Source organism: Pan troglodytes, chromosome 16 (genome assembly GCF_028858775.2).
Source record: "Pan troglodytes isolate AG18354 chromosome 16, NHGRI_mPanTro3-v2.0_pri, whole genome shotgun sequence".
Lineage (NCBI taxonomy): Eukaryota > Metazoa > Chordata > Mammalia > Primates > Hominidae > Pan > Pan troglodytes.
In genome coordinates, this window is record NC_072414.2 from 80,396,280 (window position 1) to 80,423,874 (window position 27,595).

General features: G+C 48.9%; 1 protein-coding gene and 2 non-coding genes across 5 annotated transcripts; all 3 read left to right on the forward strand.

Annotated features, from left to right (window-relative positions):
• The first annotated feature begins 3,027 nt into the window (after nucleotides 1-3,027).
• Nucleotides 3,028-3,117, forward strand: MIR1179 (microRNA mir-1179). The gene has a single exon (NR_035564.1). It is a non-coding gene; the product is annotated as a microRNA mir-1179 (primary transcript).
• Nucleotides 3,118-3,651: 534 nt separating this feature from the next.
• AEN (apoptosis enhancing nuclease) lies at nucleotides 3,652-27,231 on the forward strand. Of its 3 annotated transcripts, none has more exons than XM_016927377.3 (4): nucleotides 3,652-3,767; nucleotides 21,088-21,691; nucleotides 24,164-24,364; nucleotides 24,996-27,231. In XM_016927377.3, exons 2-4 carry the CDS (start codon nucleotides 21,152-21,154, stop codon nucleotides 25,230-25,232), a joined length of 978 nt encoding a protein of 325 aa, XP_016782866.2. In that variant the 5' UTR covers nucleotides 3,652-3,767; nucleotides 21,088-21,151; the 3' UTR covers nucleotides 25,233-27,231. The 3 variants fall into 3 exon arrangements, with proteins under 3 accessions (XP_016782866.2, XP_510574.5, XP_009428067.2); XM_510574.6 differs by lacking the exon at nucleotides 3,652-3,767 and adding an exon at nucleotides 16,079-16,295; XM_009429792.4 differs by lacking the exon at nucleotides 3,652-3,767 and adding an exon at nucleotides 16,239-16,576.
• On the forward strand, nucleotides 6,736-6,844 carry MIR7-2 (microRNA mir-7-2). Its single transcript, NR_035984.1, has one exon. It is a non-coding gene; the product is annotated as a microRNA mir-7-2 (primary transcript).
• Nucleotides 27,232-27,595: the final 364 nt, after the last annotated feature.

Below are 27,595 nucleotides of genomic sequence, written 5' to 3' on the forward strand. Positions count from 1 at the left end.
GGCACCCGCCAAACGTGCCTTGCCAAAATGAAGACGAAGGAAGGCGACTCCGGAGCCCAGCAGGTGAGCGCTCCTACGGGATGCTGGGCGGGCTAGAGGTGTGGGGGCGTCTGGTTCCAGTACCTGCTCGGGGCGACGCGGAAACCCGGCTTGCAGTTTGTTTCTCTCGATCCCGCGCCCAGTAGGAGAAAGACGGCCCCACAGCCTCGCGGGAGCCGGCTCTCGCAACCCAGCAGCCCCAAGCCCGCCGCCGCTCCTCCCGCGCTTCTCGCCCCTGATTCTAGATGCAGCTGACTTGTTGCATGCAGAAGAGCAGCTGGGTTCGGCGTTCCAAGCCTCTCCTCTTTGCTTTGCCTGCCACCAGATCTGAGCGCCAGGCTGGCCAGCACCCAGAGAGCGCAGAGCCGCAGGAAAAAATGTGAAAAGTACCAGGAGACCACTGGGTAATCGCCCCAGTGCAAAGGGCCTTTCTTCCTACCCACCGCAATTGCAGCAAATAACTCCAGGGAGGGGAATCAGAGGCGCCGGGGATTGCGCCCTGGGGGAGCCCTATCTGCTGAAAGAGAGCACCTAATGCCGTTACTTCCCAGTGTAGCCTTTCCACTCGGCGGACCAAGCGCCTCTCCTTCGAGTCGCTACCCGCTTGGAGTCGGCTCAGAATCCGGCTGCTAAATAAAGGTCCCTGGAGCCCCTCCCCCAGCGAATCCGAGCCTGCAGCTTCAGCACCAGAGGCTGGACAGCGCCCCGGCCCTAGGGTGCCCATGGTCGGTGCCTGCGCACGGCTCGGCCTCCCAGCCCACGCCACTTGCGCTCGCGGCCCCTCAGACCCCACGCGGAGGAGGTCAGGAGGTGACACAGGTTCGCGGAAGAAAGCAGGACTCATCTTCCTCATTTCTCCAGGGATTTAGGTGTGGGATTCTAGGAGAGCATTCTCTCTCGCCCTGGCCACGACCAGTGGAAAAACTTGGCGCCAAATTTAGGCAATGGTGCGGGGAGCAGAGGCACGATTGCAGGCGGTGAGCAAAGGGGCAAGCGGGACAGAGGATCTACTGTGAGCCCCAGGCTCTGGTGTTCCGTGAAAAATCGCCACATTTAAATCCTGCGCTCCCCCGCGCTCCCTCTCGCTCTCTCCCCCTTCCTTTTTCCCTTCCTTCCTTCCTCCCCGCGCTCTCTGTATGCCTTAATAGGAGTGAGTGAAAGGGAAAGAGTTGGGTGGAGGGAGAAGATATTGAAGCCGAGGTAAGAAGCACATTTTATCTAGGTCTCAACACTCAAGCGTGGATGAAATCTGTTCAAAAAGAACATCAAGGTACGCGTTTTTTTACCCAAAGGAGCCCAAAGTGACCTTTGTATGAGGAGCAAAGATTATTGTTTGGCCAAGAAGGGGAAAGATAGCGGAGGGAGAGACGCTATCACAACAGGGCTAACGGAGGTGGAGAAGGAAGGGAACGGACAGGATTTGGGCACTAGCATGGTTACCAGGCAACCAGTCGCAGCACTTGCCTCCTGTTGCCTTGGTTACGGTGGGTGGCGGGGCTTTGGCCACTGATAATCAGTGAGCACCTTGATTATTTAAAATATCTCCTGGGGAGCCCCTGCTTTGTCTGGGCTAGGTGAGAGGCACATCGATCCCGCGTAAGGCCCCGTCTGGGGAAATCCTGGAAGATGTCTGTTTTTTGTTTGTTTGTTTTTATTTTAAGTCAAGGCGCATAGCAAAGCAACTTACCTTTCCACCACTACAGTCCTCCCCTCCCCCCTCCACCCCGCTGGCTTTATTTCTCCAGGATTTACAATTTGGGCTTTTATATTTTTCATTTAGTCCTTTATACTGAAGGAGCTGAGTTCCTATCCCCACCCTCTCTTTTTCCCCTTTAAAATGAGAAAAAAAATTTTTTTGCTTTTCATGGATGTACAGGAGGGAGACAAGGAAATTGTCCAGGGGTGTCTACTGTAGAGAGAAACTTTCTCCCTGGTTTGATAGTCATCCCTGCCCCACTAAACCACTCCCCTCAGGGGAGAGAGGGCTGAATTCTGGACTACCCCCACTTCTCACCTTGCCCCATAGACCACATAGAAAGCACAGGTAGAGGGAAACGTGTCTCCCTTAGCAAATGGACACTAGCATCACTCTCATTTGATTCCTCAAGATTCTCTTCTCTTCTTCCTCCCCAGCATTACCTTCATAATTAGCAAATACAGCACCTAAAGCTTCTAACCCTCTGAGTTTTTCTGTTTCCCTTGATTGACAAACATTGACTCCACTTTAACCTGTCAGCCTTGCCCTGCCTATGTTCATTAGAAACATCTGGGTAGGAAATTATTTTACTCATAATTTTCCAAAGGCAGCTGTAACATTCTCAGAATGATTTGAGAGGAAATTGCTAGCAAGTTACCAGAACAGCCTGTGCTCTGTGCACTGTTTCATCTCAAATATGTCTAAGTGCCATGAACGTTCTCTTTCCCGAAAAACAGCAACAACAATAACAACAACAAAAAGAAGTTTGTTTTAAACTGAGATATTACTTGACAACACGGGGATGGAGAACATTTCTGTTTCAGGCAGGAACTGTGATATCTTTATCTGTGATGCCCTGAAGCATAAACACAAAGGTCTTTTCTTTTCTCCTCTTGTTCTCTTCTTTTCTGTCCATTTCCTTCATTTATTATTAATATAAAAATTTTTAATCATTATAATTTCAGCATAAGTTTAAAAGGTCAAAAATTCGCTCGGTGAACTGACTTGATAGTTTTGGGGGTATTTACATTAAAATGCTTTTAAAATGCTTTTCTCTCACATGTTACTATGGAAGCTTCCCTTTAGACCAGACCAGACAGCTGGTCTGCTTTTTGTACTTTTCTTCCCAAAGAAGTGCTTTCCTTTATGAATTGTCTGGGGCAGCTATCATTGATCACATCAATAATGTCCCATAGCAACAGTTGTTTTTTTTTTAAATTATTATTCACTTTCTGTTTATTTTCTTTATGGACAAACAGTCTACTTTCAAGAAGACAACTGAGCTCTTATTGGCTGGAAAGGAAGAAGCATTCTTTCATTGGTTGGTGTGTATTGCCTTGTCAACCAATAAGAGGATGCCATTTATCCTTTTCTGACTAGCTGAGTGAGCAGGGTACACAGAAGGATTGAATCTGCCTTAGTTCCATCCAGTAGCAAAGGACAGAACTCAGAGTCCTGGACTCAGGATCTGGAATTGACTTTGGCTAATCCATATTGCACTGACTTGCAAGGATGACATTTTTTACCTATCTATTCGCAGCTTACTTCAACATACCTGCCTTATACATTGTCCTATGGCTTTTTTCCCCCTTCATTTTAGGAGATACTGTGATCATCTTTCCAAGTCAGTGCAGGTTGTTGTTACCAGCACACTGAGGGTCCAGAGAATTTTGTGATTTCCCCTAAAAATAGATAATTGGTCCTCATTATTAGAGATTTGGTGAAAACTTTTGTAGATGAAGATGGAAAGCTAGAAGTTGGAAGAACTGCATTGCGTGTGACGCAGAATGGATATCTCAGCTTTTGGATTCACTCTGCTCAGCTCTCAGCTTTGGTGTTTTGTGTTTGGTGTTTGGTGTCCCGTCCTCTTCACTTTGATTTTTATTTGTCTGTTTTTCCGCTTTCATTCTTCAGAGCTGCGCTTTCGGCCTGAATTTTCAGTGACAAATAGAAAAGCTGAATGGATGGAGACAATGACTCTCTAATTCAGTGTAAGAGCTGACTCATCGCTTCCCAGGAAGACTTGTTGCAGGTAGGTGATGGTGATCCTGGAACTGGAGATTATCCCAGTCCTTTGTTGCACTGGCAATGGGCAGGTCTGTTTATTTTTCTCTTTTTTCCTGCACCAAATAGTCCTACTCAGGGATGCTAGCATTGGTCCCCACTTCCCTAAAAGAGGGGAAGTCAAAGTTCTTTCCCTTTCAGGACAGAAACTCTCTGATAACAGCCTGGAAGAAGCCTTAATGTGAGTACAGACCACTTCAGTCAGTCTTTTTTTGGTTCTTGGCAGGAGGGGATACTGGGAGTGGATAGATGCCTGATCATCACGGTGCTATCAAGAGCCACATTCTTTATTGGCCCCATCTGTGCCAGAGTTCAGCGGTACCATGAGCCCTAGTGCTAGACTATAAGCCCTTCAATATTAGGAGCTATGTCTTGTACCCCTTTGATTCCCTCAAACTCAGTTGTGCTTAAAGTAGGGCTGAACAAATGTTTGAAGTAAATCCTACTGGCTAGTATTAAGACAAATAGCTTATCTTCTTCTTTATGAGAATGGTAGCTCCAGACCTGGACCCTCCCCCTCCAAATCAAAAGCTTCATATTCCCTAGCCCTCTTCACAAAAGATAAATTAAGGCTCAGTTAATTGTTACCATGGTAACATAGAGTGGCCACATTGAGGATCCCCATCATCCATTACTGTCATGAGGTAAAAGAGAGGAGGGGTTTGGGATCATTGTCATGGAGGAAACCATGGAAACAAGCGTTGCTAAGGGAACAGCTCTAAATTCAGAGGAAAGAAATTAGAAGTGGGGAGTGGAAGTTGGTGGGCTCAAGGGCAGGTCATTTTTTCAAAATATATTTCTTTGAGACTATAGCAGCCTCTTTTATTGCTTGCATCTTCTCCCAATTCAGATAGAGCCCAGAATTAAAGAATTTTGAAAACTAGGGCCACAATCACTTCAAATTCATCTTCATTGGATCTGTAAGGAAAAAGCCAATGAAAATGGATTTACCCTGTTCACACCTCACAATCCTACTCTGTCTCTGAACTCTGCTTCTTTGCCAACCAGTTTCATTTATCACTGGCCAGGCTGCGCGTGAGGCACTGGGAAGAATAATGAGTGAGAGTCCCTGCTCTCATAGTGAGCTTCTAGCAGGGCAGTGGTTTGGGTGGTGGCTTTAGGGCCAGGGTTGCTCATGTAAGCTAGATCAGTCAGTCCTGCAAGCTGACATCCAGAGAGATGCTGTGGTTCTCTCCAAACTCTCTTTGTGGTGCATTTTAGCTTGTCTATTACTTCTCGAAGTTTATTTGCCAGGTCCCTAAGAAAGGCCTGTTTTTCCTAGAAATACCTAGGGTGCTAAGCTCTCCTATTAACCAAGGGGTTACCTTAGTTAGCATTGTTCTCTAGTGGTACACTCAGGTCCTTTTCTCTAAAACAATCCAAGGATGAAGGACTAACCCTCCTCTCAAGAGTGGCAAAGAGGCACAGGGCTATTTTTTTTTTTTTTTGTAAAAGAAATTAAAGACCACACATCCATCTCTGTTTCTTGATAGATTAAAGGATGGGGCAAGGAGGTCTCAGTTTTCTGCAGCTGGGAATTTCAGAGCCAGCACCTCACTGGGGGGTGGACTGAAGAGGGTCATAAACAGCCTCTGGGGGAGGAACGCCTCTCCCTTACATCTTCCACAAAAGAACTTCTTGGTTTTTCTCAGACCCATGGCAGAGCTGTGCCCTGTCTCAGGCTGACAGCTGGAAGGGGCTGGGACTCAGAGCTGGGTACTGCCAGTCTTCTCTGTGACTCCCCCCACTCCTCCTGCTCCTGAGCGTCTCCATCACCAGGCAAGCCCCCACCCCCATTCTGGATAGAGAGAATAAACCCAAGGATGGAAGGGTGGGCTAAAGAGGAAGTGCTCACAATTAAAAAGAGAAAGAATTAAAAGCAGCACCAATAGGGAAGGGTAATTATCCTTCAGTTGCTGCAGAAATACAATTAGGGCCATGCTCTCTGAGCCGCCAGGATATTGTGGCTTTTGCTAATTAAGGAGCGGATGTGCCCTGCCAGTGCAATTAGAGGCTGGCCCAGGCAGCAGGGGCTTTGCCTCTCCTCCACCAGTGCCACACTGCAAGGGAAATTAACCAGGGAGCCCAGCGTTGTGCCTGCAGGCAGGGGATGACTGGGCCAGGATTCCACCAGCCTCCTGTCCACAACCATTTCCCCTTTTCCTCTTCCTGCTCTGCTTACCCCAGCACCACCACTCTGACTTCATTCTGAAGCTTCCAGGGCTCAGTAACCACAGGAAGAATTTTCACCATGGGCCATGCCCATAGGCTTCCAGAAGGGGGAGGCACCAGTAGAGTGGGGTCACCATTTCCAAGCTCTAGTTTCTCTTCTCCATGGTGGTTCAGTGCTTTATGATTAGTAAAGGAAAGAGAAATGAGCCACTTGCCTGCTTCCCTTTAAAAATAATTCCCGTTTGTAAAGGAAATGCTCAAATTGGGTGCAGTGGCTCACGTCTATAATCCCAGCACTTTGAGAGGCTGAGGCAGGAGGATCACTTGAGCCCAGGAGTTCAAGACCAGCCTGGGCAATATACTGAGACCTTGTCTTTACTAAAAAAAAAAAAAAAATTAGCTGTAGTCCCAGCTACTAGGGAGGCTGAGGTGGAAGAATCACTTGAACACTCGAGTCTGGAAGGTCGAAGCTGGAGTGAGCTGTGATTGCACCACTGCACTACAGCCTGGGTGACAGAGCAAGACCCTGTCTCACCAAAACAAAACAAAACAACTGTGTCCATTATAGAAAGTAGAACACTCCAGAAAAAAGGGAAAAGTAAGAAAAAAATAATTTCTCCAGGGAATTCTGAGGTGAGGAGAGGTGTTCAAAGATGAACTTGGTAATAGGAGCAGAGACAACGCCTCGCCTGAAGGAGCATCCAGACCGCTGACCTGGTGGCGAGGGGAGGGGGGTGGTCCTGGAACGCCTTGCAGAACTGGCCTGGATACAGAGCGGACCGGCTGGCCCCATCTGGAAGACTAGTGATTTTGTTGTTGTCTTACTGCGCTCAACAACAAATCCCAGTCTACCTAATGGTGCCAGCCATCGCAGCGGGGTGCAGGAAACGGGGGCAGCCCCCCTTTTTGGCTATCCTTCCACGTGTTCTTTTTTGTATCTTTTGTGTTTCCTACAAAACATCTCAGGTCACCACCCTGAACACCCATCGGCAGACTCTTCCAGAAACATGGACAAACTATGGTGTGAGCAGGGAAGTGGGGCAGGGTCTCTGTTTTCAGGGAGCAGTGGACTGCTTCCATACCACTGCCTGAAAGGCAGGGGGAGAAAAACCCTCCTTAATTACTAATTCCCCCAACAATCACTTTGGGGCACCTATAATGGAGGCACCTTGTGACTCCACACCCCGGGGCTCAGGGCCTCATTGTCTGTGGCCCGACAGCCACAGTGTATGCGGGCACCAAGAGGTATGCGCTGGAGACCGAGGTTCCCGGATGTTCAGTGTACCTGGCAGCAGGGGGGACACACCTGAGCTCGGAGCTTGTCTGGTGCCTGCTCCACAGCTGAGGGAGTGGACTTGTGTGTATGGAATTTCTTGGTCCCAGTACCTGCCTCTGTGCTGCTACATCCAGAGGTGTGGCCAAGGGAAAAAAGCCCAGTGCTTGGGGGCCATCCCCCACTGTGGCAGGAATACAATTAGAATTAGTGATCAGAAAAAGCATTTCCCAGCCTTTTATTTATTTATTTATTTATTTTTTGAGACAGAGTCTCACTCTGTCCCAGGCTGGAGTGCAGTGGTACAGTCCTGACTCACTGCAACCTCCACCTCCTGGGTTCAAGTGATTCTTGTGCCTCAGCCTCCCGACTAGCTGGGATTACAGGTGAATGCCACCAACTCAGCTAATTTTTTGTATTTTTAGTAGAGAGAGGGGTTTGCTATGTTGGTCAGGCTGGTCTCGAACTCGTGACCTCAGGTGATCTGCCCACCTCGGTCTCCCAAAGTGCTGGGAGTATAGGCATCAGCCACCTTGCCTGGCCTCCCAGCCTTTCTGTCTGGGATCCCTCTGCCTGGGATCCCTCTGCCTGGGGGGTACCTTGCCCTAAGGTGAGCACCAAGTTACAGTGATGACACTTTCAGTGGAGATTAATTTTCAAGCAACAAATCCAAATGCTCTCCCTATTCCTAAGTATATTCCCACCCTCCTCCATCCATACAGCAGAGGAGACTAAAGCATATTACAAACTAAAGTTGGGGGTTGGGGATTGTACTCATTTAGGGAATGCTAAAAATGCAACCATTAGCTGAGCTCATTCTACCTCTTCCGGTTGCTAGCTGTGTGACCTCTGGCAAGGCACTTGACCTCTCTGAACCAAGTCAGCCCTTCACTTCTACCCAGAGACTGTGGCTGCCTCTGCTTCTGCTGCTCCCTCTCCTACAAACTGGCTCTCTTCTTCTGCACTTCCAGTCTTTTAAATTTCCCTTTACTCCTAACCCTGCCTGAAGCCAGTGGGAAGCCAGTCCTATTAGAAATCTCATTTACACTTCAGAAGTCTGCAAATTGGTGTCACTCAGCAGGGGTCTGTCCTTCACAGTGGGAGAGAAGCCCAGATTGGGCAGGAAGGGCAGAGCTGGAGAACAGGAGAGGAGGGGAGTTGAGTCTCTCCTGGGCAGCCCTCAGCCTCTGGGGCTGGTTTAGAGATGGAATGGGGAGAGACTGTGTCTCAGTGAAACAAGCATCTGGGGAGGGAAGTGGGGTGCATTCCTGATTTGAGGGATGGATATGACAGCCTTTGTTAAGTGGTGGGGGGAGTCCTGGCTCTGAAGTCAAACATGTCCCAGTTTCAATCCTGGCTCCACTGCTTACGAGCTGTGTGACTTTGAGTCAGTCACTTAACATCTCTGAGTCTCAGATTCCTCAACTGTGAAACAGAATTGATCACATCTACCTTGCTAGGTTATTATGATAAGTAGGCAAGTGAAGTGTCATAATATAAAATAGCATAGGTATATACCCAGTATTGGTCTCTTCTGCCTTTTCTTTCATAGTTTTCATGGTTGTCCTCTTCACCAGCCTTGTGCACCCACAAGTCTGCGATCCTGAAATAGGAAAAAATGGAAACCACCATCTTTCTATTAGTCTCCCCTATCATGTAGGAGTTTAATCCTATTTAAATATGTATCCTTCCCCTTCCAGATCAGTATCTTGCCCATTTCAGGGGGCTCAATATATATTGAAAGAATGAATATAGACAAAGTCCCTCCCCACTTTAAAAATGCTGAAATCAGGGCCTGCAGAGGTTGTGACTTATCTCTTGGTCACTCAGCAAAATAGACAATTTACTACTGTTTTTATTTATTTATTTATTGAAATGGGGTCTGGCTTTGTCACCCAGTCTGGAGTGCAGTGGTGTGATCTCGGTTCAATGCAGCCCCAACCTCCTGGGCTCAAGCAATTCTCCTCCCTCAGCCTCCCGATCAGATGAGACTACAGACACCCACCACCACACCTGGCTAATTATAGTATTTTTTGTAGAGACGGAGTCTCCCTGTGTTGCTCAGGCTGGTCTTAAACTCCTGGGCTCAGGTGATCCTACCACCTTGGCTTCCCCAAATGCTGAAATTACAGCGTAAGTCACAGCGCCCGGCCCTAACTTACTACTTTTTAAGGTAACTTTATTGGAGTCTCAACACAAAAACCTCGGCGATACAAGGGTCAGGGCATCTGGCCCCTCGCCTTAACTGCATCAACCGGGTTTACGAAACAGCCTGATTTCCAGCCCCACCCATCGCAACTGCAGCTGTCAGGTTTCCCGGCTCACGTTTCCCTGGATGAGCAGAGAGGCAGCGTCCTCTGCTGGAAGCTTTAGGTAACTCCACTTTTGCGGCAATTGTCAGTCTCAGCAACAAACTACTAACACCTGGGGAGATTTAAAAACCTTCCTGTTCAGGCCCCACCCCAGACCAGTTAAATCAGAATCTTGGGGTGGGGTGTGACCCAAGCGTCTGTGGTGTTTTTTTGTTGTTGTTTTTGTTTTGTTGTTTTTGTGTGTGTGTGAGATGGAGTCTCGCTCTCTCGCCCAGGCTGGAGTGCAGTGGCGCGATCTCGGGTTCACGCCATTCTACCGCCTCAGCCTCCTGAACAGCTGGGACTACAGGCGCCCGCCACCACGCCCGGCCAAATTTTTTTGTATTTTTAGTAGAGAAAGGGTTTCACTGTGCTAGCCAGATGGTCTCGATCTCCTGACCTCGTGATCCGCCCACCTCGGCCTCCCAAAGTGCTGGGATTACAGGCGTGAGCCACCGTGCCCCGCCTCGTCTGTGTTTTTTCAAGTTCAGCATGTTGAGTCAAGGCTGGGGACCACTGAATGAAGGATTAATTTTATATGTGAGGGAACTCTAGTCTAGAATGGAGCAAGCAACGGCAGAGAATAAAACCCCCCTCGATCAAATACCTCCAGTCTTCCATTAAAAAATTAGCCGTGTGACACTTAGCCTGGGCCTGAGAATCCCGGACATTCTCAGGAGTTGGGGGAGGGTACAAAGGTACCTTAATTGTCTTGGTGCCAGGCTGTGTCCTGGTAGATCCAAAGTCCAGCCGCTGCTGGATCAAGAGAGCTAAGAGGCGGGGAGCTGCGTGCATAAAACAAGTACATTATTCACATTTAGCACTGGGAGTGTTGTCAGCTTCATACTCTCCAACACAATGGATCCTAAACTTCGGCATGCCTCAGGATTAGCTATTTCATCAGCTTGTTAAAATGCTGGGCCCCACCCCCTAATTTTCTTAATCCTACCCCTTGACTTTCTGGGCCTCACCCCCTGACTTTCTGGGCCCCACAGCCTGATTTTCTGATTCAGTAGGTCCAACAAACTCCCAGGTAAATGCCCATGCTGCTGGGCTAGGACGACACGTGGAGAACAATTGCTCTAAAAATTGAGCAGATCAACACTCTCTTTCAAGTCTGCACCTGGCCCAGCACCATGGGGAGCCCCACAGTACCCCCAAAAAGTCCTCAAAATGAGTACACAGGGCAGGCAGAGTGGCACTCTGACTGTAGCATAATGATTTGTAAATGCAAAACAGGTCAAGTCCTGTCTCAAGTGTTTTCAGATTGAAAATGTGGAGGGAGAAATGATGGGGTCCTTGAAGTCAGAGCTTGGATCATGGGTTTTTCCCCACCAGGCCCCAGGCTAAACAAGCTCTGTTATAAAGGAGGCCTCGTCTTTGTGGAAGGAGGCGTTTTGTTTTTTTTTTTCTTCTTCAAAATGGAGTCTTGCTCTGTCATCCAGGCCGAAGTGCAGTGGCGCCATCTCGGCTCACTGCAACCTCTGCCTCCCGGGTTCAAATGATTCTCCTTCCTCAGCCTTCTGAGTAGCTAGGATTACAGGCAAGTGTCACCATGCCCGTCTAATTTTTGTATTTTTAGTAGAGATGGAGTTTCACCATGTTGGTCAGGGTGGTCTTAAACTTCTGACCTTGTGATCCACCAGCCTCTGCTTCCCAAAGTGTTGGGATTACAGGCGTGAGCCACCGCACCTGGCCTAGGAGGGAATATTTTTACTCAATCCAGGGGCAGCCTCTGGGTAGAAGGGAAGGGCTGACTTGGTTCAGCAAGGTCAGGAGCCTTGCCAAAAGTCACACAGCTAGCAGAAGTTGGAGGGTGAGTTTAGTGGTTTCCCTAAGAAAGAAGGGGTATGGGTATTACCATCCAAAGTCAAGATGACAGTGTGAGACCACCCTTACTGAATACCTGGGACATCAAGTTTTTTTACTTAGCCATTTTTTTATGATAAATGTAAGTATAGATGGTCCCTGACCTACAATGGCTCAATTTAACATTTTTCAACTTTACAATAGTGCAAAAGCAATACACATTTAGTAGAAACCTTACTTCAAGTGTCCATACATTCTGTTTTTTATTTTCAGTACAGTCGTGAATAAATTATGTGACATGTTCAGTACTTTATTATAACATTTGTGTTAGATGATTTTGCCCAACTGTAGGCCAATGTAAATGTTGTAAGTACAGCTAAGGAATGTCAGGCTAAACTATAGACGTTTGGTAGGTTAGATGTATTAAGTGCATTTTCAACTTGTGAATTATAGTGGGTTTATCCGGACATGGCCTCATTGTTAAGTCACAGAGCATCTGTAAATATGGACATCTTAAAAATATGTCATTAAATGAAAGCAATGGAGTCTAAATATCATAATGATTTGATACAAATATTATTCATTTTCATTTATTTATTTTTTGTAGAGGTGGGGTCTCACTATGTTGCCCAGGCTGGAGGGTAACACAATCATAGTGCACTGTGACCTCAAACTCCTGCCCTTCTCAAGTGATCCTCCCACCTCAGCCTCCAAAGTAGCTGGGACTACAGGCATGTGCCACCTTGCCTAGCTTCTTTATTTATTTATTGAGACAGAGTCTTGCACTGTTGCCCAGGCTGGAGGGCAGTGGTGCGATCTTGGCTCACTGCAACCTCTATCTCCGGGGTGCCCGAGATTCTCATGCCTCAGCCTCCTGAGTAGCTGGGATTATAGGTGCCCACGACCATACCTAGGTAATTTTTGTGTTTTAGTAGAGACAGGATTTCACCATGTTGGCCAGGCTGGTCTCAAACTTGAGACCTCAGGTGATTCACCCGCCTTGGCCTCCCAAAGTGTTGGAATTACAGGCGTGAGCCACAGCGCCCGGCCTTCATTTTTAAAGTACATGAAAAAACTATTTATGACAATGTTGAGTTTTACCTAAGCACTGTGCTCCTAGAGAACAGCAATGATTAACCCCTTACCCCCTAACCCCACCTCAACCCCGTCTCTTGGGTTCTGGAAATGGCTCACTGCAATGACTGAGATAAAACTCATGGATTCCCCTCTATGGCGATTCCCCACTCACTATACCCTGTTACTAGACCGGATACAGACAGCCCTAATTCCCATTTGCCTCATAAGTGATTTGCTGAAATGCTTGGCCCATTGATCAGCTGGAAAAAAATGCTCATTAATAAAACTTTGGTTAAGCTTTTGTCCTTCCCCAAGGCCTCTGAATTTTGGCCCACCCTCAGCCTAAACCAGCATGAAATCCCTCTGTAACAGCCCCCTTGAGAACAGGCTGGCCTCAGGATAAAGCAATCTCTGATCTACTGCCCCATCCTGTCACTCTCGTTCATCCCACTTGCCTACACCAGGTTCTTTCTAGACTGGTTTACTCCTTCCTATAAAAGAAAATCCCTTTTTGCCTACCCCTTGAGAGTTTGTAGATTTATGGCCTGAGTGTTCTCCCTGTTTAGAGAGTCTTACCACCCTCACCCCACCCCAAAATCATCCTTTTAAATAAAATCTCTCTTTATCAAATCTGGATCTGTTTTTTTATTTGACATAATATGCAACATTCTTTTTTTCTTCCTATTCAGCTTCTGCTACGGAGTTTTATCCAAGCATAATATATTTTCATGCTTGTTAATATTTTATGAAGCACCCTGTTGTACATTTCTGTCACACAATTATGCAGATAAATTTGAACTTGTTAACTCTAAAAAATTTTCTGTGACCATGAGGTTCTAAGAGTTAATTTTTTTTCCGTCTAGATTGAAATGTTGTTGTAATTATTAGTAGTACATATGATTAAAATACATACATAGCATTTCATTATATGAGAGAATCTTTAAACATAAAAGTTAAAATCTTCATTAAAAGGTCATGGAAAATATATCTTTGAAGGAGATGGATTGAGCCAGTTATTTTTCCATAAATTTGTGAGTCCAGAGATGAATATCACTTTTTGTAAGAATGAGACAGAGGTGAGTCTGTTGTTTTGATTTTATAGTTGTAAGCCTGATAAACATTGTTTACATTAAAACCATAGAGAAATGGGAAGGGTTTTAGTCTGGCAATTCTCCCACTTCTTTTAAATTCCTGATAATTATCTATACTCAAGTATTTATTTATTTATTTATTTATTTATTTATTTATTTATTGGAGACAGGGTCTGTCTGGCTCTGTCACCCAGGCTGGAGTGCAGTGGCTCAATCATAGCTCACTGTAACCTCTAACTCCTGGACTCAAGGGATCCTCCCACTTCAGCCTCCCCAGTAGTTGGGACTGTAGGCACACACCTCCACATTTATTTATTTTTGTAAAGACAGGATCTTGCTATGTTGCCCATGCTGGTCTCAAACTCCTGGCCTCAAGCAGTCCTCCAGCCTTGGTCTCAAGAAAATGTTTTTAATGACCTAACAACATGATTAGATCCTCCTTGGATCTTGGTGAAAGCAAAGAATGAGAAACCACCTGACTTGTAGAAGGATTTCTTGCCCCGTCCTCGACAATAATTAATACATTATTTAGAATTGCCCTATTGTTTCTCCTGGAGACTTTTATTTCCCAAGGTAATGCAGCAGAGCAAGATTTAGAACAGGTGCAGTGTGAATTGCCTTTGAAAAGTGGGAGACAGCTGGTTACACAGGAGGAGAGGGAAGCTGAACCCCAAAGACCCCAGGCATATTCTGAGGCCCAGCACCATGGAAGTTGAGGATCTGGATACTGACTCTCTTAAAACTCTCCTTGGCTGGGTGTGGTGGCTCACGCCTGTAATCCCAGCACTTTGGGAGGCCAAGGTGGGTGGATCACGAGGTCAGGAGTTCGAGACCAGCCTGACCAACCAACATGGTGAAACCCTATCTCTACTAAAAATACAAAAATTAGCTGGGCATGGTGGCGCGTGCCTGTAATCCCAGCTGTTCCCGAGGCTGAGGCAGGAAAATCACTTGAACCCGGGAGGCAGATGTTGCAGTGAGCCGAGATTGTGCCACTGCATTCCAGCCTGGGTGACAGAGTGAGACTCCATCTCAAAAACAAAAAAACAAACAAAACAAAACTCTCCTTGCCCCAGATTTATCTCCCACAGTCCCCATGCCTGAAGACCACTGTCCTATAACCCCTTCCCCTCTGCTCTCTGCTCAACGCTGCCTCCTAAGTAGCATTTGAATCTGTCATTTCAAATGCTACTTAGGTGGGGAGCTCTTTATCCTCCACACCACTCTGGACATCATGATCTTCCAAATTTCCACGAACACTCCCCCACTCCTTTCTCCAGTCCTCATCCATTCCTCTCTATGCTGCAGCCAGAACATGTTTTCTCAAATGCAAATTCACTGGTAAACCATCTATGGCTTAAATCCATCTGCCTCCCCAAAGCCTTCAGGGGCCTGGGTAAAAGGATTGATCTCTCTTGTCACCTCATCCCTTGTCCTGCTTCCCTCAAATTTGTACTCCCATCAGAAAGAGCTCCTAGCTTATTTCTCATCACAGGTACCTTTCCAAATCACTTCTGCTTGCAAAATGGGAACTAAGAGAAGTCAGACTGCTTAGGTAAGGATCTTTGGACTCTAGGTGTTTCTCCTTAATTTAAGTGTCAATTTCCTTAACTGTAAAACTGAAATAATAGTAAGGTCATTGTACAAATTAACTGAGTATTTTGCCTGGCACATCATTCGTGCTCGCATAATACATGTGAACTGTTTATTATTGTTCTTGTTATTACTCATGTTACACTGAATTTTCTTTCTTTCTTTCTTTTTGAGAAGGAGTTTTGTTCTTGGTGCCCAGGCTGGATGGAGTGCAATGGCGCGATCTCGGCTCACTGCAACCTCCGCCTTCTGGGCTCAAGCGATTCTCCTGCCTCAGCCTCCCGAGTAGCTGGGATTACAGGCGCCCGTCAACGCCCGGCTAATTTTTGTATTTTTGGCAGAGATGGGGTTTCATCATGTTGGTCAGGCTGGTCTCAAACTCCTGACCTCAGGTGATCACCTGCCTCGGCCTCCCAAAGTGCTGGGATTACAGTCGTGAGCCACCGCGCCCCGGCCTCATGTTGCACTGAATTTTCTGCTAACCTTGCTGTTTCCCTGCTGTTAGATAAACAACTCAGGATGCTTATGTGTTTATTCTGTGCATCCCACTGCCAAGCCCACGTAGGAACTTAATACTTAGGAGTCAAGTGTTGCAAAAGAATAAATGAAAAAGCAGCGCTGACGGAGGAAACCTGACTTTCAAAGTCTCTCTTTAGTGCCTACTGTGTATATTATTTCCTTGAATCCCAGAACACCCGAGGAGGTAAGGGCCGATGTTCCCAATCTGCAGATGTGGGTGTACTCAGTAAGTCATTCGGCCTTTGGTGGTACCAGGCTTACAGGAGCCCACATCCCGACCCAGGTAGAGGAGTGGATTGGAGCCGGGGAACACTGATGGGGCCGGGCAGGGACGACAGGAGGTCAGTCTCCCTTCCCTTCTCTTTAAAATTTCCCGCCAGTATGGCCAGCTCGCAGCACGAGTTACGCCCTCTTCAGGAGTCCCTCCCCTTCTGCTCTCGTCCGCCTCCCCGCTGCCAGGCAGGCTCGACCAATCAGAAGAGGTCTTGGGCGGGCGCTGCCGTCCAGCGAGCCAATAGGCGGGAAGTCGGAGCCGGGCTTGCCCGGGCATGTGAAAGCTGCCGGCTTTCCGGACGCCACGTGCGAACCGGAAGAGACACGCGGGGCTTCAGGTGAGATCCAGGACCCTGCGCCGGGGCGGCGGGGTCGGGCGGGCTGAGGCCGCGTGTCCCGGGTCGCAGGTCCCCGCGCGTTGTTTCCGCCCCGGCCTGCGGCGGGGACGCCTGAACTGGGCTGACCCTGCCCTACCGGCCCGCAGAAAAGCAGGCCGGGCGCCGCCTGTCTCCAGCCCTCGCTCTGCTCGGGGGTCCGGGGCCAGAGGGGACGGCGCTGGTCGTTGGGACTCGGCCCAGCTGCCGCGGCCAGCAAGTGACCAACGCCCGAGTCCTTCCCGGTGAGATCAGGCCTCCCACGCGTCACGCCTGGGAGAACGCCAGCCGGCGGGGAGGTCGTGCCAGGATAGCAGACTTTAGTTGTTGTCGTTGTTCCGTGGACTTTTTAGCAGCACAGGGGACCTTATCGAGCCAGGTTTTTTCAGATTTGGGCGATTATCAGAATTGTGGCTTGAGGGTAGGAGTCGTCCGCGCTCTTTTTAAAAATCTAGATTCTCAGGCCCCTTTCCCCAAAATAGCAATTAGAACGGTGTGGGAGTGGGCCTGAAAATCAGCCTTTTATCAGATGTCATCTGGTAATTAACTACATTTGGGAAGCCCTTATCTAATTCACAGCCCTCGGTTGATGGTGAAGAGACGTGACTTGCCCCAGATCATCTAGCTACTTAGTGCCAGAGGAGGGTCTAGAACTGCCCTCTGCCCTCCTGATCAGCCAGCAGGTTGGTGGCTCTCATGCCACCGAGGATTCTGACTTCTTGGTTCCTATGGGGCCTTTGCTCCCTTGACTCTGCAGCTGGGACCCTTTCTTTAGGCCAGAACCCCCTCCCTGCCTGAAGGCCGGGTGTCTGACCCCCAGAGCGCTGGGTCCAGGCTAGAGAAAGGCTTGTGTTTGTCCTTGTTGAAAGGGTTGTTTTATCTGAGCGAACTTCTCTCCAGCTTCACTGAGCTACATTTGGGCCCCCAAAGAGGTGTGTCCTTGATGACTGTTGGTTTTGACGTGTCAGCATGTAGCAGGAGGAGCCGCGGACAAAACCCCACAGAGGTAGTGAAGGAATTGGCTTTTAATCAGCTGGAAGCATCGGCAGACTAGCATCTCAAAATCCGAGCTTGTTGAGTGCACAGTTTCTGTCCCTTTTAAGGACTCACAACACTAAAGATTTTACATGAAAGGGCCATGATTGATTGAGCAGTCTAGGGGGTATGTGACAGGGACTGCATGCACCGGTAGTCAGAGTGAAACAGAACAGAACAAGAAATTTCGCAGTGTCCTTCCATACAATGTCTGAAATCTATGGATAACATCGGTTGCTAGGTCATGGGTTGAATTTTAACTATCAGGCTAAGGTCAGGCAGGCCCAGGCCTGGTTTTGGGTCTGGTTTTGGGTCTGGTTTTGGGTCTGGTGCGTGGCGCCGGGCTGCCTGCCTTTGGTTTGCTTCCTTGTTTCTTCTTAAAACAGGTACTGAGTATAAAATAATATAGAACAATATGAGGGGGAGGTCTCTTTCTCTCTTCTCTTAAGCAAGGTCAGGGTGTTTGGAAAAGGACTGCTTTCCTCTCTTGAAATAGGAGGCTACAGAGACCTTTTCTCAGATAACTTAATTTCTGGCTTCTTTAAAACCTTGCCAGTAGGATCAGGAAAGCCACCCACCCTACTCCTAGCCTCAGCCCCTCACAGAGAAAGGAGGGGACTATCCACCAGCCCGCTTTCCCAGATTAGTTATTAGCAGGGTGGGCATTGGGCTTCTTAGGCTTTTTTCTCCCATTGCTGGGCTGAGGCAGATTAAGGTTCTGAATTTGTCAGTTCTAAGATGTGACTGTCAATATGAGGAAGTTGGTTACAGTTAAGACCTTTTTAAAAGAGAGACCTTTTCTCCTGGAAAGGATGGGATGAGCAAGCAGGGTGGATGAGTCAGGATGGGTCAGGTCTGGATGAGTCAAGTCAGGATACGGTGCCCTGCCCTAGAGTGTGGGGATTCTTTATGCAAATGCTGGCATCATCAAACCTGGCATTTCACCTCACCCCCCACCCCCTTCCCATTTCTCTTAATCTCTGCTGCTACTGCTCAGGTTTTCATCTTCTCCAGACCTCTTTCTACACCCTTCTGAAGAGGACCTGCCACATGCTAGGTCCTAGGCTGGCTGTTGGGGAAGGGACAGAGACAATCAAGGCTCTAACCTGCCTTCTTACAGCTCTGAGGTAGACTGTGTGTACCAATGGACTTTGAAGGGTGTAATAATTCTCAAATTGTGCTATAAGAGCTCAGCACAGAGGGATGAATTTCTTTGCTCCCCAGCTAGACTTAGTGTCCTGAGTCAGGGCTACTGTGGGGTATTTCAGTGACCTCCATAGGTGCCTCTGGGGCTCCCCCACTCACTTGCCCAGTAGAGACCAATTCAGGGGACACCAGATTGGGGTAGGGGTGGCTTGTGGAAGGGCCACCAGAGTAGGAAACAGAAGATGAAATGGTGCAAAGGAGAGAGGAGCGAGGAGCAGTGACTCCAGCATGACCCGCCTTATGCTCTACACCCCAGTGACTTGAGGCTGCTGGTGGGCCCTCTTGCTCCACCCTGGGTTAGTCCTTTTTCAGGCCTTTGCCCCTAACATGGCCACTGATTCTTCTCCCTTCTACCTGGAAGGTTACTGTTGTACATGCACACAGATTTAGCCTCTTCCAGGAAGCCTCCAGAGAATTGTCCTCCAGCCTGTTTTGCCTCCCTAGCACCTCTGCTTCAGCCCTTAACACACTTTATGCTTGGTTTCTGTCTCCACCATGAAACTAAACTTCTTGGAGTCCAGGATCCACCTGTGCAGCCGCCCAGCATCTGGCACAGTGGAGACCCGAGAGAGCCTCAGTATGGCATTGGCCTGTGCAACCCAGTGGGACAGAGGTTCTTCCAGAAGGGCTTCTGGGTGGTGGCAGAACAGTAGCTGAGTCTGAAAGAGCAGGAGGGCTGTGAGTGGGAAGGGAGGCTGTGGCTTGGGAAAGGGCAGTGAGTCCAGGCGGAGGCTGCCCTGGCCTGAGAAGAGCTGGTTACCAACCACGGGTTAGAGTCTAACCTCTCTGGGAGAAGGAGCAGTGGTTATTGAGCCCCTACTGTTGAGAATACAGGAAGACCCCAACATACATTGTGTCGTTTCCTCTTCACACAGTAGAGGGGGTGGTAGGATCATTTTACATGCCTGAAAACTGAAACTTAGCAGTTTAGGTAATTTACAAAGAGCTGAGTTAGGCTGAGTATGGTGGCCCACGCCTGTAATCCCAGCACTTTGGGAGGCCAAGGCAGGCAGATCACCTGAGGTCAGGAGTTTGAGACCAGCCTGTCCAACATGGCAAAACGCCACCTCTATTAAAAATACAAAAATTAGCCAGGCGTGGTGGTGCATCCCTGTAATCCAGCTACACAGGAGGCTAAGGCAGGAGAATCGCTTGAAGCCGGGAGGCGGAGGTTGCAGTGAGCTGAGATCACGGCACTGCACTCTAGCCTGGGTAACAAGAATGAAACTCCGCCTCAAAAAAAAAAAAAAAAAAAAGCCAAGTTAAACCCTGCTCTGCCTGACTTCAAAGCCCTAGTTTGTTTGATCTGTTAAAAATGTACTGACTGACTTGGCATAACAAATGAGACAGGCTTTCCAAGCTATGGCCTCAGCTGTTGGGAAGATGCTGGGTTTTGCAAACTCACATGAACATCAGACATTTCCTGTAGCAGCAATGAGCGACAGCACCTCTTATCCTAGCATTCAGTGACGAGGGCTTAAAGTCCGCTGCGTGGGAGCCCACCACAGAAATCTGCAAGCACTTCAGATCAGGACTTTTAAATGTTTCTAGATGCTGTGGCGATTAATGAATTACAACGTCAGGTAAAGAAATTACACTTAAAGGCTGGACACGGTGGCTCATACCTATAATCCCAGTACTTTGGGAGGCCGAAGTGGGCGGATCACTTGAGCCCAGTTTAAGACCAGCAGGGCAACATGATGAAACCCCATCTCTACTAAAAATACAAAAAAAGTAGCCAGGTGTGGTTGTGTGCACCTGTAGTCCCAGCTACCCAGGAGGCTGAGGTGGGAGGATCACTTGAGCCCTGCAGTGAGCTGTGATCACGCCACTGCACTTCAGCCTGGGTGACAGAGTGAGAACTTGTCTCAAAATAAATAAATAAATTAAATAAATAAATAAATAAATTACAGTTGGTTAACATATTACAAAAAAATACAACTATTCAGTTACTGCGGGCTTCCTATGAAATTTTTTCTCCAGGTTCTGCTGAGGATCTGTGCCTTCATATTTCAAAAAAGTATTTCTTAAAAAAGGCTATACAGTTTCTGTAACCTTTATTTTCCTATAACCATACCTCTGTCAAAGTCTGATGCTTCTTAGCTAAAAATCACAGCAGAAGAAAAGTCCACTGCTAACAATATTGGACTCCGCCGTGGTTTGAGGTTGAGGGTGTGGATTCTGGGTTCCTACCAGCCTTTGGCTTTTACTAATGGGGCAGGTTTCTTCACCTCTGTGCCTCAGTTTCTTACCTGTAAAATGAAGATGATAATACTTTGTTCAGGTCATCGAGCAGATTGAGTGATTCCGTGTGGTATTTACAACAGTGATTCACCTGTGTTTACAGTATGAATGCTTTTATTAGTGAAATGGGTCCTCAACTCAATCTGGGAGCCACGAGCTACGGTGCAGGGCTCTCGGGCATCCCCACCGTGGTGCACTGCAGGGAGGGAGGGTGGGTGGGCTGCCTGGCACACTCTCACCCAGCCCCTCTGCCTGTGTGTTCTCTCTTCAGGCTGCTGCCCCGTTGGAAGATTACTCCCCAGGCTTCCCTTGCCCCAAGCAGTGAGCTGACTGGAATGGTACCCCGGGAGGCCCCTGAGTCTGCTCAGTGCCTGTGCCCTTCCCTCACCATCCCAAATGCCAAGGATGTGCTTCGGAAGAGGCACAAGAGAAGGAGCCGACAGCACCAGCGGTTCATGGCCCGGAAGGCCTTGCTGCAGGAGCAGGGGCTGCTGAGCATGCCTCCAGAACCAGGGTCCTCCCCACTGCCCACCCCTTTCGGGGCAGCGACAGCCACTGAAGCTGCCAGCAGTGGGAAGCAGTGTCTGAGGGCTGGATCTGGCGGTGCCCCATGCAGCAGAAGGCCTGCTCCCAGGAAAGCCTCAGGGCCCTTGCCCAGCAAGTGTGTGGCTATCGACTGTGAGATGGTGGGCACGGGACCCCGAGGGCGGGTGAGCGAGCTGGCCCGCTGTTCCATTGTGAGCTACCATGGCGATGTCCTCTATGACAAGTACATCAGGCCTGAGATGCCCATCGCTGACTACCGTACCCGCTGGAGTGGCATCACTCGGCAGCACATGCGCAAGGCTGTCCCCTTCCAGGTGGCCCAGAAAGAGGTAAGGGCAGGGATAGGGACTTGTTTGGGAGGTGTGGTGGGCTGGAAAGAGCCACCCTGGGTTTGAATCACCACTTTGCTTCACTGGGGGCAAGAAACCTTGGGAAAGTCACCTAACTGCTCCAAACAGTAGGTTCCTTCTCCATAGAACAGGGGAAATAAAAATAAAATCCTGACCTTGCCTCCAGATAAGGATTGCTGGCCTGTTGCACAGGGCAATGTAGAAAGGCTACACCAACTGTAAGGTGATAAATAGCTTACGTTTTAGAGTTTGCTTTCTGTTATAAAAGTTGTACGCATTGATATAAAATTTGTAAAGCCCACAGTGGCATCACGTTCAGGTATGGATGTTATGGCATATTTCCTTATGTTAGTTTCTTAGTGCTTAGAAAAAATTAATTAGTGGTTGGGACCACACTGATGCACCAGGAATTCCCAAACATGCTTGACCTTAGAAACACCTAAGGCCTTTTTAACAATCTAGGATCCTTATCCCCAGTTCCCTCCATAGAGTTCCTGATCCATTAGGCTTGGGAAGGGCTCTGACCCATGTTCCAAAAAATCATCACACTGTGCAGACTTGCACCATAAAGCCACAGGGCTTAAGGGGAAATGGAGAAAGGGAACAGTATTAAAAAGGCCATCAGTGACACCCCAAAAATAAGATAGAAACCTAATAAAAAGGTAGTCCAGTTTTACGCATCTTGTTTCTTTTTTTTTTTTTTTTTCTTATTCCACACATCTTAAATGGTTAAGAAATGCACAATACACCAATAAGTATGGTACTTTACCTTGAAAAAGACCTGAACTTGCTTGTGGAAACAGGAGTCAGAAAGGTTGCAGCTTGAGTTTCTGTGAAGTGGTTGAAGGAGAGTTCTTTGAAGTCAGACAGGAAGTGTGACACCAGCTGTGGATGGGTGTGGCTCATCACACAGGTGAACCAGGGTTGCTGGGAGATGTTTGGGCTGTGTGCATATTGTGTATGCCCTCTTGGCTTAGTTCAGTTGGATGCAGTTTTCTGCGTTCATTCAGTGTTTCTCAAGGATGAAATTATGCATAAGCAAAGGTGAAATTTGCATTGTTCTCAAAATGTGTCATACATCAATTGCATTGAGAAATCTGCATTTTCTAAACAAGCCTTGTAACAGAACCACTTTTTAACACTTCTGGGTTATTCTTGGGATTAGGCAAGGTTGGGAAATACTGGTGTACACTATCTCGTGTCCTACTTTTTCACATAACATTGTGGCCCGAGCATTCCTTTGAAATGATTGGAGGTTATTTTATGTATCAAGCAGGCCAATCAGTAAGAGTAGCAACAAGAGGGGAGGTGTGTGGTGAACCCTCCAGCTCCTTGGTCCCTTCCATTGACCTGGTTGGTGGTGGTCCCAAGAGCAGGACCACTTTTTGTCTGCCCAGACTGAGCCACTGTGGGGTGTGCTTCATCTCTTTCCACTTCATGGCTGACTTGGGGGGAGGGGCAGTGTGGTGAGTGACCAGCATGGTGGCATGTCCCTACTATAAAGTCTCAATGCACCTTATCCATCTGCCATGAAAGCTGGGTTTAGAGATAAACATATGTTGCCAGCAGAGGTAGGCTGTGGAGGCCCGCAGCTGGTGATAAGGAGAGCCCAAGCCCAGCTAAGAGGGCTAGAGGGGGTTGCTGGCCCATGGCCCTGGGCGTGGCCTCCCTGGTGTATGAGGAGGGCCACCCAGCAGGGAAGGGAGGTACACATTGTGCAGGCAGCCAGAGCTGAGCAAGAGAGCAGGTTAAGAGGGTGAGGAGGAGTTGGTACACAGCAGGGCAAGGGGGCAGAGTCCTGAAGACAGGGATTATGGCCCTTAATGCTCATAAGAGCTGCTGCTATGGTGTGTCTACCAGTGACAGGCACGGTTCTGTTGACTTCACCCAGCTGGTCTTTATTGATCACCTCCTGTGATAAGTAAATAATCAATAAATGTAATGCTTTCTACTACAGGAAAAAGGCATTTTTAAAAAAAGAATAAATGTGACGCTTTCCTTGGAGCATCACTAAGAAGTCCATCTTGGTCCCTGCACTCACAGACCTTACAGTGCGGTGGGGGAGAGTTGGGTGGAGTGGGAGGCCTGGTGACGTCTTCCAGGCTGAGAGGAGAGCCAACGCCAGCAATAGAGTTGCTTGTATCTGGTAACAGGAAGACTTCCATCCATGACCTCGTTTAGTCCTTAGAGCCACCCCACGGAATGCTGCTGGCAGTGTTCCCCTTTGACAGGTGCAGAAGACATAGGTATGCCCCTGGGTATAGACAGTAGAAGGGTCTGGGTTCAGACTTGGGGCAGCATGGTTGACTGTGGAGCTCGTGATCTCCCCACTCGGTGCTGCCTCCCTCCACAGGGATCCATGCACCTATTGGCCAGGGATTCTCAGGGCGTGTCTCCTGCCAACCTGACGGGGTGTGGGGTGACCTCCCTGACTCCTCTTTCTGCTCACAGATCCTTAAGCTCCTGAAGGGCAAGGTGGTGGTGGGGCACGCGCTGCACAACGACTTCCAGGCGCTCAAGTATGTCCACCCTCGGAGCCAGACCCGGGATACCACCTATGTCCCAAACTTCCTCAGCGAGCCCGGCCTCCACACCCGGGCCCGGGTCTCTCTAAAGGACCTAGCCCTGCAGCTGCTGCACAAGAAGATCCAGGTGCGTGGTGGGAGAGTGACTGGAAGGGAGGGAGGCCCGCCTGGCCTCCATGCCACCTGAGCCACAGACAAGGCTTTGGGCTGTGTCTCCAGCCTCCTTGTCATTCTCTTCCCTAGTCCAGGTCCAGGGACCTTGCTTAAATGGGTCTCCCTCCTGTACACGCAGCTCCAGGTGTTTCTCTCCATGATCCTTCTTCCCCAGTGTGTACTGCGATTCTCCCAGAACACATTCTCCTAGGCCGATCTCTTCCAGATCTGTCCCCTGCCTAACTCTTGGTTCTTGCATCCCTGAAGCATGGTCTCCCATCCCCTACTACCAGACATAGAGCCTTAGATCAGGAGGAGCCAGTACCTCTTGCTCCTGTTGGGCTTCACATTTATTATTCATCTGATCTGCAAGCCTTTGAAGCAAGAGATTTTTAGCATGCCTTATATTTGAGGAAAACAGGCTTGGAGAAGCTGCATGGCTTATGGTGTACAGTTGAGGTTCCATCCCTTTTCTGTGAACCTCCATTCTGAGCATATGTATTCTTGGGCCTGCACAAAGAGCCCTGGGAAACTGGCCTTGCTTCTTGGGGTAACAGGCCTCTCACTAGGCCTGCAGGCAGTGATGTGTTGGCTCTCGTCAGTAGGTGGGCCAGCACGGGCACTCATCAGTAGAAGATGCCACGACAGCCATGGAGCTCTACCGGCTGGTGGAGGTGCAGTGGGAACAGCAGGAGGCCCGCAGCCTCTGGACCTGCCCCGAGGACAGAGAACCTGACAGCAGCACAGACATGGAACAGTACATGGAGGACCAGTACTGGCCCGATGACCTGGCCCACGGCAGCAGAGGAGGAGCCAGGGAGGCACAGGACAGAAGGAATTGAGAAGGGGGCGGGGCTCCCTGGCTGGGCTTCCGGTGTGGCCGGTAGGAAGTGGGGGCCAGGAGAGCAGCGGGCACTCCTTCCTGGGCAGGGTGGGGCAGGATGCAGTGAGCCAGCCCCAGGGCCAGAGGAGTTGGGGTCATCTGTTACCTTGACACCCTCTGCTCACAGCATAGCCCTCTCTCTCTCCAGGGCTGTTGGTTCTTTCTCCTGACTCCTGTGGTTTTGCTAATGGCACTTTACAGACTCCATGGAGATGTCAGGTGGACCATCTTCTAGGGCCCAGCAGGAGTAGGGAATGTGCCAACAGACTGCCCAGGTTGCAGTGGCCTTCCCCACCCCCCAGATCTCCTGAGTCATCATGCTGTGCTAATGAAAGGGATCATATCATCCTCTCTGGGGATGGTGGGTGGGGGTGTCAATATCCTGGAGCTCCCTTACCCCAACTCAGTGACTTGGGGTAAAGTTCTCTTCCTTTTGTTGCCTACCTCTTCCTCCACTCATTTGGGTTCAGAATAAACATGCCCTGAAGTTAAAGAGGAGTTAAGTCCTAAAGGAGGCATTTCTTCCCCACCTCCCTGACCTGGAACTCTGGCTACAGCCATTGTAGGAACTCCGTGCCTGGCCTGTCAGCTCCCTGCTAGGCTACAGTGGAATAGCAGAGCCCACAGGCTTCTCGTGGGGAGTTGGCTCCTTAACATTCTTGGCAACAGAAAGCCCCAGGCACAGCTCAGGGAGGAGGGAAGGCAGGTAAGCTTTGGACGAGAACTGGCATATTTATTTTGACCCAAATCAGGGATTTCCCCAGTCCGCCCAGTACTGGGCTCTTAAGCAAAAGTCTGAGAAACAAGACAGTGGTTTGAATTCTGGGGCCTTTGTGTAGGATTGTGCCTGACCTTTATTTATTTATTAAGAGCAGGGCCACTCGTCTAGGGGAGTGGAGTCTGCGTGTCTCCTGGGGCTGGGGCAGGGCATTGGCAGTTATGCAGTGGCCCTGAACCTGGTCTGGTGCCCCCGAACCTGGTCTGGTGCCCCCTCAGCTCTTTGACAATCACTGTGGCTGTTGGGTTTTCTCCTATTTCTAAAAATTTTCTCTTCTTTCCTAAGTGACAGTTTTGAAGTATTGGATAACCAAGAGCTCAGGTCACACAGACCTTGGAGCCCCATCTTTGCTTGCAGCTTAGCTTTGAGATACTAAGCAAGCGAGGGACTTCGCTCTTGAGCCTGTTTTTTCCTCATCTGTAAAATGGGGATAGTGGTACAGCCTACCTCATAGGGTTGTAATGAGCACTAAATGTGAAGTGCTTGGCACAGTGCCTGGCACATGGTGAGCCACAGCTACTGTGAGCTTCTGTTTATCCCCCTTTTTTTTTTAAGCCCAAAAAAGGGCCACAACATTGTTTATTCTTTGAGAATTTGTTGTAACTTCTTCAGGATAACACCTGAGTCCACAGGCTGAGCAGCTGTGGCCCAGACAGAACTGCTCCGGCTTGGCTGTTCCAGCAGGTGGGGCGCTGGCCTCGGTGAGGGCACAGCAGCAAGGTTCACGGATATCCGTGTGTCTTGTCTGTGGCCACCAGGCACAGGTTTGGCTTCCGGTCAGTGTCCCGACACTGTGCGGGAGGTGACAACAGAGCAAAGCAGCACAGGGGTCAGGGAGGTAGAGACACTGCTGAAATCACACTACCCCACCCTCAGCTGAAGCCCCACGTTCCACAAACTTGGGGTCATAGATTGTCCAGTCACTGGCTCCCTCCCTGTCAGCACAGCACAGAGGAAGGGGCTAACTGAATCTTTTACCACTTCTGGCCTGGCTCCAGAACTTTGTTCTAGATTCCTTAAAAGTCGGTAGCTGATGTCAAACTCAATTGAGCAGTAGCTTTGATCCCTTGGTCTGGGGGTCGAAGGAAGATGGCGCTGTTATCAGCGGGGAAATGTACTATTTAAGATCAGCTTTGTTGTAAAACCATTTGTTCTAGAATAAAACTCAATTGGAAAAGTGGGTGAAGTGGCCCTTCCTGTGAATTCTCAAGCTGGGATTGGAGGGTGGCTCACTGGGGGTTTGGGAGGGGGGCTGGGGCACTAAGCCTTGCTGGGTGCTTTGGCCTTCCGAGAAGGCAGTTTTCAAGAGGATGCAGTGGGCTCCAGCAAGAAACTAGCAGAGCTACAGAATTTAGATAATTTATTTCTTATTGCCCTATTACAGAGCACAAGTTTTGTGTTTTGTTTTTTGTTTGAGACAGGGTCTTACTCCCGTTGCCTGGGCTAGAGTGCAGGGTGCAATCATGGCTCACTGCAGCCTCGACTTCCCAGGCTCAGGAGATCCTCCCACGTTGGCCTCCCAAGTAGCTGGGATGACAGGCATG